The sequence below is a fragment of the Epinephelus moara genome, chromosome 19 (assembly GCF_006386435.1).
Source record: "Epinephelus moara isolate mb chromosome 19, YSFRI_EMoa_1.0, whole genome shotgun sequence".
Taxonomy (NCBI): Eukaryota; Metazoa; Chordata; class Actinopteri; order Perciformes; family Serranidae; genus Epinephelus; species Epinephelus moara.
Genome location: NC_065524.1, coordinates 28,932,863 through 28,950,290, shown reverse-complemented (window position 1 = coordinate 28,950,290; position 17,428 = coordinate 28,932,863). Strand labels below are relative to the sequence as shown.

Sequence of the window (17,428 nt, the reverse complement as noted above, 5' to 3'; positions counted from 1 at the left end):
GGTGGCAACAGTGGCACTTCATCTACAATCCCATCAGGGCCTGAACTATATAAACTTTTAATGCTGCCTTTCAAAAGGGCATGAAACAGTAAACCATATAAGTTCTTCCATTGCTTTAGTGTCTGAATAGGTCATGACAAACTCAAACTCTAACTGAAAAGAAACTGTGGTTGTTACGTGTGTGTGTGTGTGTGTGTGTGTGTGTGTGTGTGTGTGCGTGCGTGCGTGTTTTGCGAACCACTTCTCTCAACAGTGTTGGTGCTGTGCAAAGAGTGCTGTAAACTAATAAATTATCAAGCAGACAGCCAATACTTGAATGAGTCATGGGCTCTTGTCAAACCTGTTCACTAGAAACACAAAACGCAGTAACTTCCTCCACAGGTTGCATGGCAACCACATGTGAAGACAAAGGCAGGTAGTCTCATCATCCTGTAGCTTTCAGGCATGTTTAGCATTGAACATTCTTGGCTCAAGTGGGGCAGTTATTTTCTGACATTGCAACTAAACTAGTGCATGACATTGTTTGTTTTTAGAATGATGTGGGTTTTTTGTTTGTTTTTATGTTTGTTGGTAGCTAATTGAAGTCATGTTGAAGAGAATGGGGAAGCTGTTGACTTGAGGGCTGCAACGATTAGTCGACTAATCGATGACTAATTGAATATTAAAATGATCAGTGACTATTTCAGTCGTCAACTAATCGGTTTGAGTCATTTTTCATAGAAAAGTACCCCAAAATACTCTTATTGCAGCTTCTTACGTTCAAATATTGGCAGCTTTACACACTTTCCCATGATGGTGAACTAAAACCCTTTGGTGTGAGTACGAAACAAGACATTAGATGAAATAATTTTGGGGTTTGGGAGAGACAGACCGTAATTTTTCAACATTTTAACACATTTTTCGATAAAATGACTAGTCGACTAATCGAAGAAATAATCGACAGATTAGTCGACAATGAAAATAATCGTTAGCTGTAGCCCTAGTTGACTTAAAATCAACTTTTCCGTTCGTATGCCTCTGCGCCAGCAATAGCTGTGGCAGGAGGCATTTGTTATCAGGTTGTTCGTATTCTCGTAAATGTGATACATCAAAAACACCTTGAGGGAATTTCTTCATATTTGGCACAAACGCTCGCAGGTCAAGGTTACTGTGACCTTGCGTCTGTCTCATTCTCATGAACACAATATCTCAAGAACACCTTCAGAGAATTTATTCTAATTTGAAACAAACGTCCACTCGGACTCAACAATGAACTGATGAGAATTTGGTGGTCAAAGGTCAAGGTCACTGTGACCTTGCATTGGTCTCATTCTCATGAAAGCAATATCTTAGGAAGGCCTTTTGAAAGATTCTTCAAATTTGGCACAAATGCTCACCTGGACTGAAGAATGAACTAATTCGAATTTGGTGGTCAAAGGTCAAGGTCACTGACTTCACAAAACATGTTTTTGGCTATAACTCAATAATTTATTTGTAATTATTACAGGAGGACACAAATGTTTAATATGATATGATGATGAAGTGATGACACTTTATATCCAAAAGGTAAAAGGTGAACTTTACTGTAATGACAAAACACTTTTCTGGCCATAACTCAAGGTTATAACTCAGGGACAGAAGAGGAGACATTTGGTCAGATACTGAATAGGTGACTCTAATCTTGGATGCCCACCTTGAAACTGTGCTGATTGTATAGATCCTCTGTGCTGCCGGGGAAAAGATCTGTGTGAAGCATCCATTTTCTTTCACAGACACTGATGTAAACTAAGTGCATCTTGACTGGGGCACAGAAGCAGACAACCAAGCAGTGTTAATTCTAGTTGTTTGAACCTCTTTTATTTAGTGGAATGGAAAATAAGGCAAGTTTTTGCTTGCGTGTGTCTCTGAAGAATTTTTTAAAAAGCATGATTGGTTGTTTTTCATGCACGTCAGAAGACATTTGCATAAAGAACTCACCTTCCTCGCATTGTGCTGCTTAGTGGGTGACACTGGCATCCTGTTGCTTCTCCTGTCTTTGAGTCCTTAGGTGTGACTGTGTGTAAACGTTGCCCTTATCATTATAGTCTAGGTCATGCATTGGTTTAGACCATTGCCACAACATGCCTGAAACATGGTTTTAGTAACAGTATAATCATCAAACACATATTGACCAGGTACCTACCAAAATATGTTTAAAACTTTGATGGTTTCAGTTTTCGTTTTCTGTTTCTCAGTTAGTGGTTTATAGTTGCACTTTAATGCATGGCAAAGTTTTCTGATAGAGCAATTAGTTTGTTGTTCAACTGAGGACCATATTACAGGCTTGCATTTAACCAAGTTCTTTTTGTTTGTTTTTTCTGAAGTCTCACATTTTCAGGAGGAGTAAACGACGAACGACACAAGAGGTACATTTTTTTAAACAGCATCACATTTTCATCCTTCCATACTCATAAGCCAAAGACAAACAGACATTGCTCATCACAGTCATCACACTTTTCATCATCATCTACCTCATCAGTATAGCTTTCAATTCTGGGCTAAAACTTGCAGTGCTACCAAATCATTACTTATCATAAATATGTAACGCCATTTTGTTAAGAATTTTATACAGTTAGTTCCAGTATGGTGGCAGCATGTAAATATTACATGAGTGTTTTTGATCATCCCTAACTTTCCTCACAAATCGAAACGTTTCTCTTAAGAGACACTGAGTTGTTGTCTTTTAAGAGTGTTTTGCACCTCCAGTTTCTCCATTGGCTCCTGGCCAACAGTAAATTCAGGAATGAATGAGTAACAGTGAAGAGGTGATGCAGAACACTGCCTGTGTTCATCCAACCTTCCCTGCTTCGGTAAAGATTTGAAAACAGATGGTCTGACTGTCTCACTCTTTTTCCTGAGTTTTACAGTAGGGAGAGACAGAGAGATAGAGACTGCATTTGCTTGCACATAATCTGATTATAGCCAATAAGCAGAGTGAGGCATTACACCAATGAGGATGTTTACATGGGTCGCTTGTTGGAGCGCTCCATTAATTTACCCGTTTCCATGCTACAGAGCAAAGTGACTAATGCCTGAAGACGCCCCCGTCACATTATTCTGCAGTGTCATACATTCCCTCTAGTAATCACCCCCATAAACACATCCATGATGCTAATGTGGTATAGCCTTGTGGTATAGTGTAGGGCTGCTGTCCAAACGTATTTTTCCTGTAAGATGGAGAGAGTTGCAGAACTTTTGTCCAACGGCTACATTGCAAACTGTTTAAAACTTCTCTAGATATCTTACTCTGATCGTGCGCATGTAACCATTACATCATTCACATTAACATTTAATCAGTGTGGTTTATAAATGTCCTCCTCCTTGCTTTTACCTCTTCCTTGATCACATTATAATTTAATTCTTGGTGTGTGTGAACATGTAGCCAGTGCAAGCAAAGTTAGTGCCATAAGTGTTCTATTGATTCCCTCCGTCTCTCTATTTGCACCATGTTTACCTGAGTGTCTTTGGAGAGAAATGAAGTGGAGCTTTGGTTTGTGTGCTGTTGTCGCCACAGAGACTCTTGAAGTCTTTAGGAGAGTACAATCTAGCTGTAGCCTTTCTCCCTGCTACAGGGAGGTCAGATTGGAGGTTGAGCCACGGGGCAGTGCTCCTGGAAATTGTTGGGATTTAGTTCCTTGTTCAAGGACACTTAAAATGATAACTCGGGCGCGAAGTGGGAAATTATTTTTACAGTGTCGCTTGTATGAACAAAGACCCACACTGCTCCCAGCTGAGTGTGGAGTCGCCACTGGAATTACTTTGTCCTGTACTGCTGCATTTACAAAAATTGTCCTTAGAAATTACAACTTGATAAAATGCAATAATGAGGCTGCACAGTCCAAGCTGAACATGTCATTCCCAGAGCTTTCTGGATGGTGATTGTGCTGTGCAGAACACCCAATCACAATTTTATACATTGGAGAAAACATTTTATTCAAACAATAAAAATATTTAATGGTCTAATGCAGTGTTTACGTTAGCCAGCATATGTCTTTTTTTTTTGGATAGCCTATATTGTGTGACCTTTAAGATATATTGCCAAGACATATTACATATAAACTTGTATGATATCGACCAGATTTTTATAACAGACAGATCTATTTTTCCACCGTAGCGTGAAGGAGTGCCTCCCTGCCTCTTGAGAGCATACACCAAATCCATGGCAGTTAGCAGGCTCGGTCTGGGTAAAGGCATCACGGATCATGTTCTCCAGAAAGACCCTTAGAACACCGCAGGTCTCCTTATAGATCAGACCAGAGATTCGCATCACCACAACGAGTCAGACGACAGATAGCAGTCTTGGTGACTCCCTGGATGTTATCACAAAGGACTTTACTGTGGCGCTTGGCACCTCCTTTACCAAGTCCTTTTCATCCTTTGCCTCTGCCACCCATCACTCGGATTAGTAGATTGCTTCTTCATTGACACTTCCTTACGTTCAAGATATTTAATTTGACGTGCTTGGAATGCAAAGAGGATCAGCAGTTGTTATAGATGGCCGGAATTCTGGGATAATAATTATCATATCGGCGGTCCCAAAAAAAAAAAATTCTAGAGTAAACTCTCGTCTAGTGTTTAGGATTTGGTGCCATCTAGCAGTGAGGTTGCAGATTGCAACCAACTGTAGCTTCTCCTATGGGCCAGGCATGTAGAGAACTGCAGTGGCTGACGTGTATATCCCCCTAACTCCTACACACTTGACCTTTAGTATTAATTTCTCAATTCGTATTTCTAAAAAAAAGTAGTATGCCTCTCCCTCTGTCGATCAGAGTGTTTTCTGTGAAAGCTTTTATCTTCAAATTGCTCCGAGTGGCAGCTTTGTGCTCAGATTATTTAAGGAAACCTTCTCGGCTTCTGCTTCATTACATTACTGATCAATCTGCCAGTATTGGTCAATCACAGCTGTATTGGCAATTTTGTTAGCAAATGGATAGGCTGTATTTGCATCTGTATTTACTTTTTGCTTAATTCAAGATCTATGTATCAGTTGTATTAATGTGTTTCTTATTCATTATAAATTATAAAATAATTGGGATAACTTGCCAAATTCTTGTCACAGGAGAAGCGTTCCTCTTTCTGGTTCCTGCTTTTAAACAATATTAAATGCAAAGTAGATGTTTCTATTCTTCTTGCCAATTGTCTTGTTTTTGAAGTAATTATACTGTCAAAATCAATGGAATAATGCAAATTTAATTGCTACCTCTTAAATAGAGTGCTTCTATTTCATCGTTGTGACACCGAGGCAGAGAGTTGCATGGAAAAGTGGGTTCTTATCTGATAAGTTTGACATCTATAGGCAGTGACCCAGCAGCGATACAGCAGCCGATTTCATCAGCCATCCAGACTCCTGCGCCATTCAATTTTTCTCCGAGATAATGGAGTGTTGGCAGGCTGGATCATGTAAACTGGCACAACGTGAAAACACACGAGCAAATAAAGTGCTTCAGCTTTTACTCTGTGCACACAATCTTTTTCTCTTCTGTCCTTCTGCATTTCGCCCTCTCATTTTTCTCTCTTTCTCTTCTTGTCTCTCTGTCCTTTAACATCTTTCAGGCATGCCTCCAACTCTCAATCCTCCTTTCTCCTCCTCTCATGAAGCCGCATCTCTCCCAGCCAGCCACGTCTGTCTGTTCAGCAGATGAGTTCTTAATGATTTATTGACGATGTTGTGGCTCTTCTTTAGAAGAGACCTCGCCGCTGTCCCAGAAAATCTTTATCTGAATTTTTAGCTCGTATGATTTTGATGTCGGTGTGGCCCTGTGCACCGTGGAGTCGACCTGTCATACACACTGATAAACTGTACTGCATAACTGGTATTTCCCTACAGTACAGCATGTAGTCTTTTCCCCCCTCTGTTTTCACCGCTTGTATTCTCCTCCTCCAAATCACAGTGTATTTAGATGAGTCAGTCATCAGTTGTTCCAAGATAATAATAGTGGCTGACAAAAAAACAAAAATCTTCTGTTCTTAGTAACTTTGATTGATTTTGAAAGAGATGCACGTGTATGTGGAGGATTAACTTTTGCCTTGACTTACTGTCTGCAGGAATGCAACAGCAAGTTTGGCCACAAACGTAAAACACTTGGTATTGTTTGACATTTTGTGGTACTTATGTAAGGCCAATATTATCTTATTGCAGATAGATGTGTCAAATATATTAGTAATGTCCCAAACAAGGATGTTTTTGGTATTTTGATCCTGATCCAAGTTCTTTAAAGCAACATTACGCAAGAATTGGTAGTTTTGAGATTTGGTGCCACCACAGTTTCTGAGTGGTACACCACTGTCGTGAATGCATAAGTCTGCAGAAAGGCAAACTGTTTATAGTGTTCTGGCGTAGGCTGTAGTGATCTGCCATGGAAACTGACAATCTAAAACTCTAGTGCCAATGTTATATATAAATGATTATGACAAAGGCTCTAATGTGATTGGTGTCATTCCTGTCTGACAGAGTCTGAACACGAGCTTTTGTTGACAAGCTGAAGGGTGTGAAACCTGTGAATACAATGTCAGAAGCTAAATAACCATGTTTACTGACAGGGTACAGTAACAGAGGATTTTACAGAAATATTGTACTCTGTAACACTAACACAAAAATAATTAAAATTTAAAAAAAAGAATGACACATGGTTTAAGTTTTGCTCAAACACTGCTCTGTGTTTTCAGCACATATGTGGGCTTGGGCGGTACCAGCCTTTTCATACTTTCATACCTTCCTTGAATTTTAACGGGGTATACGTTATATGACAGTATTAATGTACTGCCCATCCCCCTCAACTGGCAACGTCGCTACGATCTGTTGCCATTTTTAGTCAAATTAATTGACCCCTTTAAGGCCAACATCACAATATGATCAGTTTGTTGGCTGGAGGCTAGATAGGAGTGTCAAAGTGTTATTGTGTGCCAGAATAGGAGTCATGGCTCAAAACTTAAATTTTATTGTAAACCAGCCGCCACTGCCTGTCTAACTATGGTTAAATGCGATAAGACGGACTGGACGGAGGCGATTATCAAAAATGCTTGCATGTGCAGCGCACACGTCATATCAGGTTAGGGAAAAAGTATTTTCTGTTGTGGGTATGAATAACGTTATGTGTATTAAAGGTTATCATGTCCACCTAATCAGAAAGCCTTGCCCATTAAAAAAAACGTCAGGAAAGTGAATATTCTTACACCTATTTTCCTTATTAAACAGACAAATACAACGCTTCTCTTTCAAAATTCTCATTTCTCTTTTTAACCGAACTAAGTTTAACTGTTGTTAAGTCATCATAAAACAGATCACAAAAAAAACATTTCAAACTCAACAGAAACTGTATGCAACTTCCCAAAACCGTCTTGGTTAGTCCTTTAGTTAGTATCTCCACTCTTCCAAGAATCTCCAAATAAACCCTAAAATAAAAATGTTTGCTCTCTGTCTGATGTTGTGGACACAGCACTGGCCAGCTATTTAGTCTTGCAATATTGTCCCCACCACTCGCAGTTGCTCAGCTGCCTGTTCCACCAGACTGACCTTTAGTGTCGCATGATGTGTACTATGAAGACAACCTCTCCAGTATGGGGTAAATAGAAAGATGAGCACCTGTAATACCGTGATGCAGCTAAAACCTAATACATAGTGCGCTAAGCGTTTAAATGTGACTTTTGATATCTGGAACACCTTCAAAACCTCACAAGACAGGGATGACACCAATAAGGTTACGCTTTCTTTCATAAGTAACATTGGCAGGGATGTGCACTACTGTTAGATTGTCATTTCATGAGGCAGATTGCTACAGCTTACATCAGGACGGTATAAACAGTTTGCAACCCTATAATAGTTTGTTAGTTTACTCTTGTCTGCCCTCTTGCTTGGTCACTCTCTTTTTTTCCTCTTACTTACTTCCTCCATCAAAGTTCTCTTCCATCTCTTCGCGTCTGTCATGATGTCCATACCTGTACTTCTCAGTCTTTGAAGCTGTTATCTTAAGGTTAAAAAAAAAGGTGCATAATGTTGCTTTAATATTAGATATCTGCTGATGCTTAGTCCAATCCAGCACTTCACCTACATGCTGAAGCATGTGTCTGACACATTGAAATAACAGTTGTAGACACTGGGGTCAAAAGTGTAAGGTTTATAAGCTTTAATGATTAACATGATGTGAATGAAAGATCTGAGAGTGCAGACAGCAGCTTGTAGAGAGCACTTTAACCAGACAACAGACAAGTATAATTTGGCCTGTTATCAACTTACTCGTGGAATTAACATTAATTAGCGACAGCTGATATGATCTCCCCCTGGCAACAATTGTCATTTTAACTGACAAAAACCACCCTCAGCACTGTTACCTAAACATTTTGTACAGTTCTCTTTGCTAATGCTAATGAGCAAGTGCAGAATGCTCACACTGTGGTAAAGGGCAGTCGTGGTGGACCTGAATCCAGCGTGCATGTCAGTTGTTAGAAATTTAGCAAGAAACCTTCTACTCGCAGCACATCCCTGCCGCTCACTATCTGCGCTGCATCTTTCTTCATCCCCAGCCTTGATTCACATTATCTCATGTCTCATTTACTTTCCCCACACGCTCCCTCTATCATCTCATCTCATCTGTCTCTCACGCACACACACGCACATATTATCTTGTTTACTTTCTCCACACACTCCAATTATGGTTTATCGCTATCACTTATCACTACTCATTGGTATCTCTCCACTTCTTTCTCTCTCTCTCACACACACGCACGCACACGCTTCAGCTCCATTGTGTACTTTCTTCACATTTCTTTTATCTCTACCAATCTCTACTTCCACACTTTTCTTTCTCTATTCCTGTCTTCTTTCCTTCCTTCCTCAGATTATTTTTAAAAGCATCTACTGAGTCACTGATGACTCCTTTTTCTGCTCTTCAAAGTGGAGCATGTTTACACCGTCCAGCACGCCCACTCTACTTCCCAGTTGGTGAGCCACCCTCTCAGGTCGGCCTCGTCCCCACCGGCTAGTCGTGAGTCAGAATCGCTTCATTTGCTGGAGTAGCAAAATATGTCAAGGGATTTGTTTAGTGATGTAGGACTGTACAAATGCATCACATTTCTGACTCTGTTGGTTTATTAAGTTTTTCTGTGTCTGTGTGTGAGTGTTTTTGAATTATGGAATTTTTTTTTTTTTTTTTATAAACACTCTTTTTCCTCCCACCTTGGGGTGGCCAGTTCCCCTGTGGGCTTAGTTACTGCTGACTCCCACTGTTAGTCTGTGTAAGATGTAGAGTCATCCCTCACTGGCTTCCCGACCTTGAAACAATGACAATTATGTTTGTTTGACCACAGAAAGCTGGGAGCACTGCTGAGGAAAAATTAACCCAGGTCCCAATGTTGGTGGGTGTTTTACCCCCGGGTGCCCCTAGGGATAAATTAAAGGTTAAATGGTCAGTGAACAACAAAAATAACATCTTGATTCTAAATCTGACAACCTGGTTATTAAAGTGATCAGACCCATGAATCAATGAGAAAACATGAGTAACTGGAAGCCTAACGCCGGATTTCCACTGGATGCGTGTCCGTTGCGGAATGGCAGCGCTGGTTATCCGCTGCGTGCTCCGCCGTCCGTCAATACCCACCAGCTGCGTTTGCTGTGCGGAGCGGTGCAGCTCCGCCGGAAGACATCTCGGTGCACTGCCATGATTAATATCTCCTCGTCCATGGTGTCAACGGGGTGAAATGACGTCTGAAAACCTCTGACCTGTTGACTTCAGGCCTGTCTCCGCCCATTATGTAGTTTTCAAGGTGTAGTGCAGGGAAATATGATCCGCCTGAACACTGTGTATTTCGTTTTGAAAATTAACCGGATGTTTTATCGTGTTTCTGTGCACGACTTCCTGCCCCGCACGATCTGCTCTGTGCTGAATTGCTGCGTTGTGCTCCGGCGTCCGGCAAAAATAGAAGTCCTGCGTATCTGTTGCGGAGGGCTCCGGACTGCCGGAGCTGTGACGGAGCCGGAACGCAGCACAGCCGCAGCAGGTGGAAATACACACATTGACTAGAATTGAATCCTATCGGCTCCGCTGCCGTGCCGGAGCAGAGACGCAACCAACACGCATCTGGTGGAAACAGGCCGTAAGAAAGGCAAGACGACACCAGAGATTTAACCACATTCATTTGAGTCTTGAGTCAAGAAATAGTGATACAGTTAGTTGTGCCAGTAGCAAAATAAGTAGGAGTGTAAAAGTTTTTTGGAAAGTTTCCTGGTAAATCTTTACTTGGACAGCTAGAGCTATTTTGTGTAACTTGAGGAATGGAAGAAAATTTAATTGATCCAATTTGATTTGGCCCTAAAACAACATCCAGAACATTGACATGCAACGTTTGAATCATTTTTACTCTGTCTACTGATGCCTGAAATGAAACCTCAGTAGACGTTCTGAAAAGAGGCTGGTTGCCATAAAAAGGTTCAGTCATCAGTGAAGTAACATCCTACACTGATACATTGCACATTGCAAAGCAAAATTCATATCTTAGTTAGTCTTTGATTGCCGACTGTGCAAGTGTACAGTTATTTAATTGTCTCTTTCTATAGGTTTATATTAGGACTGGGTGATATAACAACTGCATGATATGTCAATATATTTTTAAGCAGATATAAATTTAGACAACAAGATTTATATTGATCCAGGGTCAGGTTGTGTTACATACGCACACCACTGTTCGCCCCTCCTCTCTCACACTCTCCCCACAGCTCCGCCCCACTTATTCACTCACGCGTTCTCCAGCAGACACAGAGCTGCTCCTCTGTTTAATCCATCTGTTAATTAGTCTACAGTGTGACATCGGTCTGTATGTTGCATGTGCTACGCTAAATCAGTCATTGTGATGAAATTACCACAGCACACGTGCAATCCAGCGCTCCGCTGCTAGTTTATGTGTGAGGTGGATCGTAGCGCGGCCCCGTTCTTCTTGGTAGTTGTGGTCTAATGTGTAATATGGAAACACGCATGGATGCAGGCGACAGATCTGTTTAAAAATGCAGCGACACCACAGACGTGTCTCTTGCTCCTTCAGATCCTCAGCCTCTTTGTTGATGCTACAAAGATAAATAAGATTCATAGCCTAAATGAATAAAAATATTTAAATAATTCTACAGCACTAGATTAATTTGAAAGGCCATGGAAAACCACTTTCTAACTCCCCTCATAAAGATTTTTAATTGTTTCAAACTGCACTGGATTTATGCTGACTTGATACTTTTATATTCACGTGATAGTTTTGTGTCCTGTGCTGCAGACCTTTAACCCTCTGTAGCTCCAGTGCTATGTGCAAAATGTTAACGTACAGCCATGCTATTTTAATTTATATCAATTTTCATTTACATGTTCTGCAGCTTTATATTTTCAAACAGGGAAAGAAAATCCCTGTCTTTGCATTTTATTTTGATCACAGTTTGTTTGTGACATCTTAAATGTGGCTTTGACTTGCAACTGAACATGTAGCCCATTTTGTAGAAAATACAGAAATATATATCATGTCGGCAGTGAGCCTGTAAATACCGGGATAGGAATTTTTGTCCACGTCGCCCAGCCCTAGGTGGAATATCACTTAAATAAGAGAAGACCAGAAACATGGGAAACTGACACATCAGAAACAATCAGATTTTGAAGGTAAAGGTCCCAATTTAGATTTTTTATGCAATCATTCTCCATTTACCCATACGCCATGTCATTCAACTCATCACCTCTCAGACAGCAGACCAGGGAGAAAAATGTCAGATGCTTGACTTAATGAAAAACACCTGCAACCTGGTTATCCTTGGCATGCCAGGGGTATAAAAAGAGATAAAGGAAGTATTTTACACCATTAAAGATTTTCCTTTACTTTCTTCCTGAGAGCCAGAGGCTTCCCTCCAAGATTGTTTTGACTAGGAACTGCAGCAGACGTCAGACACGCGTATTTGTTTTCTTTGTTTAGATTTAATGAAAGGTTTTCCACACATGGTTGACAATGGTGCTTGTCACTGACATTGGAATCTTGTTTGAAAGTAAAAAACTAAAGATTAATTGGGTGTTTCTGAGACTCCCAGACAACATATTTTGACTGGTAGCAGTTAAGCTTGTCAACTCTTCAAGCCCCTGTGGCAGGTAAATAACCCTAAATTGGAGCTTGTTTTCGCTCCCTGAGAATTATTCCAGCTGGAAAAGTGGTAAAAGTGGAATTGAGCGACCGCTGAGGCCGGTGCGCAAAGTGTCAGAATGTTTTTCTCCTGATGTCTACATCGTATTAATGACCTGCCCCATTTTGTCCAAACTCTCCTGTCATTATGGAACATTTCATGGTTGTTTTTAGCTGTGTGCCTCCTCCTAACCTCTCTGCTCATCAGCCTCTTACTAATCCTCTGGTACGGATGACTCAGTACGCACTCAGAGCTTCAACACTTGGTTTGTTTGTGTGTCTTCATTGTGTATGTCCTTGTGCGTGTGTGTGTGTCGATAGGAAGAGGTGGAGGCAGAGAACAGAAGGAACACGAGGACCAAACTGACGCCAAAGCTGACCCCACACCAGGAGGAGGTGACAACCAGACAGAAACACACACACTTACAGACACATTCATAACCATAAAGATGTGCTCTGATACATGCTATACTTGTTTAACATAAATAATTCACAGTTAAAGCGTCATTGTAGCAAAACCTACTCATACAGCACAAAGTTGAAGTCATCATTCTTACATCAGGAGGCCACATTTGTTTTGCACAAGGTCCTCTGTCTTTGTAGGTTTGGCTGTCAGTGTGATTTATACTATAATATTTTACTTGCTAGATTAATTGCTTAGATTGCTATTACTATGGAGAACACACAGCAAATGTCTTCTGCTTACTGTATGCATGCACAATTACACTAAGTACAGTTGCTCCACTGTGACCCATGAGGTGGTTTTCTAAAAATTCATAGATGTTGTAACGTTTGTCATCCATCTTAGTTTTTATTTTAAACTGGATCAGTCATTTTTCAGTATGTTTGTACTGTAAGCCACCCACAGCTTTTTACACTGTACGTGCTGGTAGAGTAACCTCGGTTCACTGTCGTCTGTGATCAGATCTCCTCCTCAGCGGGTCGCCATAACTCCCAGAGCAGCATCCACAGCAGAAAGGAAGGAACTCTGCAGAAGATCGGAGACTTCCTGCAGAGCTCCCCCACGCTGCTCGGCAGTAAAGGTTAGTGTGTCAGTGTGTGATCCTTTACTGCGGGAGACATTTAACTTTTATCTGCTTCTTCTATCTGGAGATTTATGAGAGTGAGGAGCGAATATTTTATTTCAAACTTAAATATGATGATGCAGCAAAGTGACATCACACACCAGTGGAGGGTTCAAACGGTTTTTTAATCAGCTGATGACATTTCTGAGCAGGAAGGGGTAAGCGCACTTGTTATTCAATTAATTAGAATGTGGCAAAGATAAAAGAAGATCCTAGAAAAAAAACATTGGATCAAACAAAGTAGAATGCCCCTTACAAATTATGTAAATATATTGATCTTCATTTGTAGAGTACTTTCCAAAAACCACAGATTATGTTGCATAAGAAATTAAAATCCAGCAAATTAAACTTGTATGTTCAATCATTAAAAGTGCAATACATAAAAATAAAACTCATTTGAAGTCAAGAAAGGCTTGGGCTGCCCCCTGAAATTCAAATGATCTGTGAGGGACCCCTCAGTAGACTGAGATTCCTTCAAGTCGTGCAGTTGTTTGGGTATTTATGTATTTTTGGTTGTTTTTTGTGTTTGTTTGTTTTTGGCAGTCAGTGTGTAGTTCACTTCTGGTGTTGTTTCAATCTCCGTGTTCCTTGCTTTCACACTGCTCTTCGGTACAGACAGCTGCAGACCCAGACCCAGGGTGAGTCCGAGTGACGTCATGTTCACAGTGGACATGGAAGCGCCTCGATATGTCAGTTATCGCATCAGCAGTCGCTTGGTCATTCACACCAGACATGCTGCATCTAGTGAGCCGGCCCTGGAGCTCAGTGCAGCAACGCATCTTGTGTGAACAGCCGAGTAGCTTAACATTGGCACTGAAAGGACGTTGCAACCCTCCACAGAAAATCGCTGCACTTCGCAGCCCTTCCACGTCCAGTGTTAATCCGGCGTGAGATGGAGGCAGCTGCCTGAAGAAAGAGAGACCTTCTGTATAGAAGTGGTGAAGTTGCAGCTCACACAACTTAATATGATACAGTCTCTTGGAGTTTGATATCTGGTGTTGGCAAAAAAAAAAAAAAAAGGTTGCACATTTCAGATAGGTCATCAGCATAGTTAGCACGCATTAGCTCGAAAAGCAAACTTGATTTGTTTACTACATGATTTGCACTGTCCTGCCGAACCCTGTTCAAACTTTGTATGGGGAAAAAGGGAATGAATAGTTGAATATTCATGTTGAACGACCAAATCCAGTTTGACTGACGAAATTCTGAGTCGAGTACAGACCAAACAAGGCCCTCCAAGTTACTTAAATTTAAAAATGCTGATCAACTCTTGCTTCCCCAGGTCTGTTGCACTGTGTGACATGTTCCCTCATTACCATAAAAGCACACACTAATTTAGTTTGAATATTGTCCCACATACACAGTCCTGCTGCTACAAATTCTCACTAGACTTACCAAATAAATATTAATCCACCACTGGAAATAGTCCCCCACGAATTAACTATTTCCTTCTGTTTGAGTAGCGTTTGTTTAAAACTATAATGGCCTTTTAAAGAAAATGACGTTATATAACTGTTTTAGGAAGTCAGAGTATTGAGAGACAGATGAACATTGTTGGTTCTGGTCTTCTCATGAGATTTGTCAAAGTCTGTTTTGAAACCAATAGGCAATGATTAAAACAAGTGTAATGCATTCTGCTCTCCTAATCTTGGTGAGCGTATGATCTGCTGCATTTTAAATGATCGGCAAATTATCTAAAGGCATCTTGGAAGAAAATGTGATATGATGATATGAAATGATAAAAGTCTGCATCAGTCTATCAGTATCTGCCCTTTCCAGAAATTGCTTTACTGATGCAATATTACTGAGATACTAAGAATCATTTTTGGTGAGATTTAAAATGAGCTTTAATATTCAAAGTGTGATCAAAAAGAACACCAAGGTCACTGGCTTGGGGCTTTTTAGAACCAATCTACCCTCCCACACACACACATGCATAAAAACACCAAAGCTTGCTTATATATATACAATGCATCTTCCCCTCTGCTTTGTGATGCATTATATTCATTCACCTCCAGTCATTTACTGATAGAGTCCAGGAGGCAATCGCATGGCCCAGATGGGTTTGTAGAATTTTTTTAAATCTCCCATTTGAAAACCTGTGTGCAGCAAAACAACGTAGGACACACAAGGACAAAGCTCCGAGTTCCTGCCGGAGTTATTTGGCAAAGGATAACACAGGTTTGACAAAGTAACCGGGCAAGGGCAGCAAGTTTGGGACACTAATGATGGCTTAGAGGAGAAAGTTAAGACAGGGAACATATTGGAATCAACCAGAGTCATCTCTGAGTTTTATCCTCGGGGACCGGCAGTTTCACTCGGTCAATTAATTGTCGCCCCAGGGTTCCGACGCAAGGGTGCTCGTCTGCCGCCATCTGATCCTCCCTCCATCTCTCTCTCTCTCTCTCTCTCTTTCTTTCTCTCTTTCTTTCTGCCGCTTGCAGTTCCCTCCTGTCCCTTGTTGTCTTTTATCTTCGTTATTTTGCTTCCTCCAACACCTCGCTCTTTTCTTTCCTAATCTTTTCCCTCCTTCCATCACTCATTCTTCTCACCATCTACTGTTCTTTCTCCATCCTTTCCCTCCTCCATCCCTTTTATCACTGATCTTTCTCCTCCTCCCATCCTTTTCTTTCTATACCTTGCAGTCTGCTCCTTTGATTATTTCCTCCACCTGAACAGTAAATTAAAACCATAACAGTGTTACAGATGCTACAGTGTTTTAAAGATAAGTATGCCAGTGATTAAAGGATAAAAGTGACATAGTGACAAACTGTATCCAGGGTTTTCTCTGCCTATCTAAGACAAAGGCGGGCCGCCTGAGTGATTTTGGCCGCCGCCTTGATTAAAGCGTGTGTGTGTGTGTGTGTGTGTGTGTGTGTGTGTGTGTGTGTGTGTGTGTGCATGTGCATGAGGGGCGTTCAGATGTAGCGTCTTTTGCACACACAAACCCATTACTTTCTAATGTAGACGTGTATCATGTGCGCTGACAACCCAAAGCAACGCCGTAGCCGTGCGCATTCAGTGCGACACGCTTGTTTTTTCGTCTGGCGCACAGCTCCATGGACCTGCTTCTCCCTCCGGTGTTGTGTCAGATCCCGGTTCCTCCTTGGGCTGTGTCTCTCCTACTGTTTCCCACGGAGCTCTGCCCCGTTTGAAAGGCGAAGGAAGCCCGTATGTGGAAAGACGTCGCCTCTGAGATGTAGAATGTGTATTATAGAAGAGAAACACACATTTCAGGGCCACTGACTTGTATCATCAGAACAGACATGTCCTGTGATTTTCAGTCTCCTTTCATATTTAATAGAGGGGGACAATACCTGACAGTAATATTCTCAGCTGTCAGGATGTGTCTGCTGTAAAGGGTAAGTATAATCATAGAAGGCTGAAAATCACAGGACGTGTCTGTTTTGATTATACAAGCCAGCAGTGTAAAGCTCAAGCATGTGGGGGCCTCTTTTCATATTTAATAGAGGGAGGGACCGTATCTGAAAGTACAGCTGTCAAGATGCCCCCCGCCACAGGCCTCTGCCACCTTGGTCTCAAAAAACCCAGGGAAAACCCTGATATCCCGCTAACAAGTATTGTCTGACAGGCCACTCAGTGACGGTTTTTACAGTAATTACACTAATGCTATGTGTCTGCTCTTAAAATGATTTATTCATAGTCAAATTCACACACCGAGCACAGTTGATAACCTTTAAACATAAAATTAAGCAATCAGTTAAAAGATCTAAATCTGTCTAAAGTTTCTATTCAGCATGTTCTTCTGAAATTGTCTCCGTCTCTGCAGCCAAGAAGATGATGAGTCTGGTGAGCGGTCGGGTTGATGCAGACTCAGCAGCCTCATCTTCCTCCTCTTCATCCCTCAGTCTGAGAGCCAAGAAGAACAAAAGAAAACTTTACAGGCCTGAGATCTCCTCGCCCATGGACATGCCCTCACATCCAGTAAGTGCTGTCATACAGAAACTCATTATATAAGCACTAAGAGTCGTTGTTGTACACAAACACACACATTTCATTCAACCAGGTTAAAGTCTCATTGAGATTAAAAGTCTTTTTTCAAGAGCAACCTGGCCACGAGGGCAGCATAAACATCATTACAATAATCACAAACAGACTAATACAACTGTCACACACCATAAATGAGCAAGCACAAGATCCAGTTAAAATACCATACAAAAAACACTTCA

At 41.1% G+C, this 17,428-nt stretch overlaps 1 protein-coding gene and 1 pseudogene across 2 annotated transcripts in view; one reads left to right on the top strand and one right to left on the bottom strand.

Annotated features, from left to right (window-relative positions):
- Nucleotides 1-17,428, top strand: part of LOC126406266 (kinesin-like protein KIF20B) — a 72,317-nt gene that overhangs the window by 49,039 nt on the left and 5,850 nt on the right. Inside the window, exons 31-34 of one of the 2 annotated variants that reach the window (XM_050070413.1) lie at nt 2,343-2,384; nt 12,475-12,549; nt 13,079-13,196; nt 17,029-17,183. In XM_050070413.1, the coding sequence (XP_049926370.1) occupies nt 2,343-2,384; nt 12,475-12,549; nt 13,079-13,196; nt 17,029-17,183 (390 nt within the window). The remainder of the gene's footprint in view (nt 1-2,342; nt 2,385-12,474; nt 12,550-13,078; nt 13,197-17,028; nt 17,184-17,428) is intronic. The other variant, XM_050070414.1, reaches the window with a different exon arrangement.
- LOC126406583 (histone H4-like) lies at nt 3,563-4,816 on the bottom strand (annotated as a pseudogene).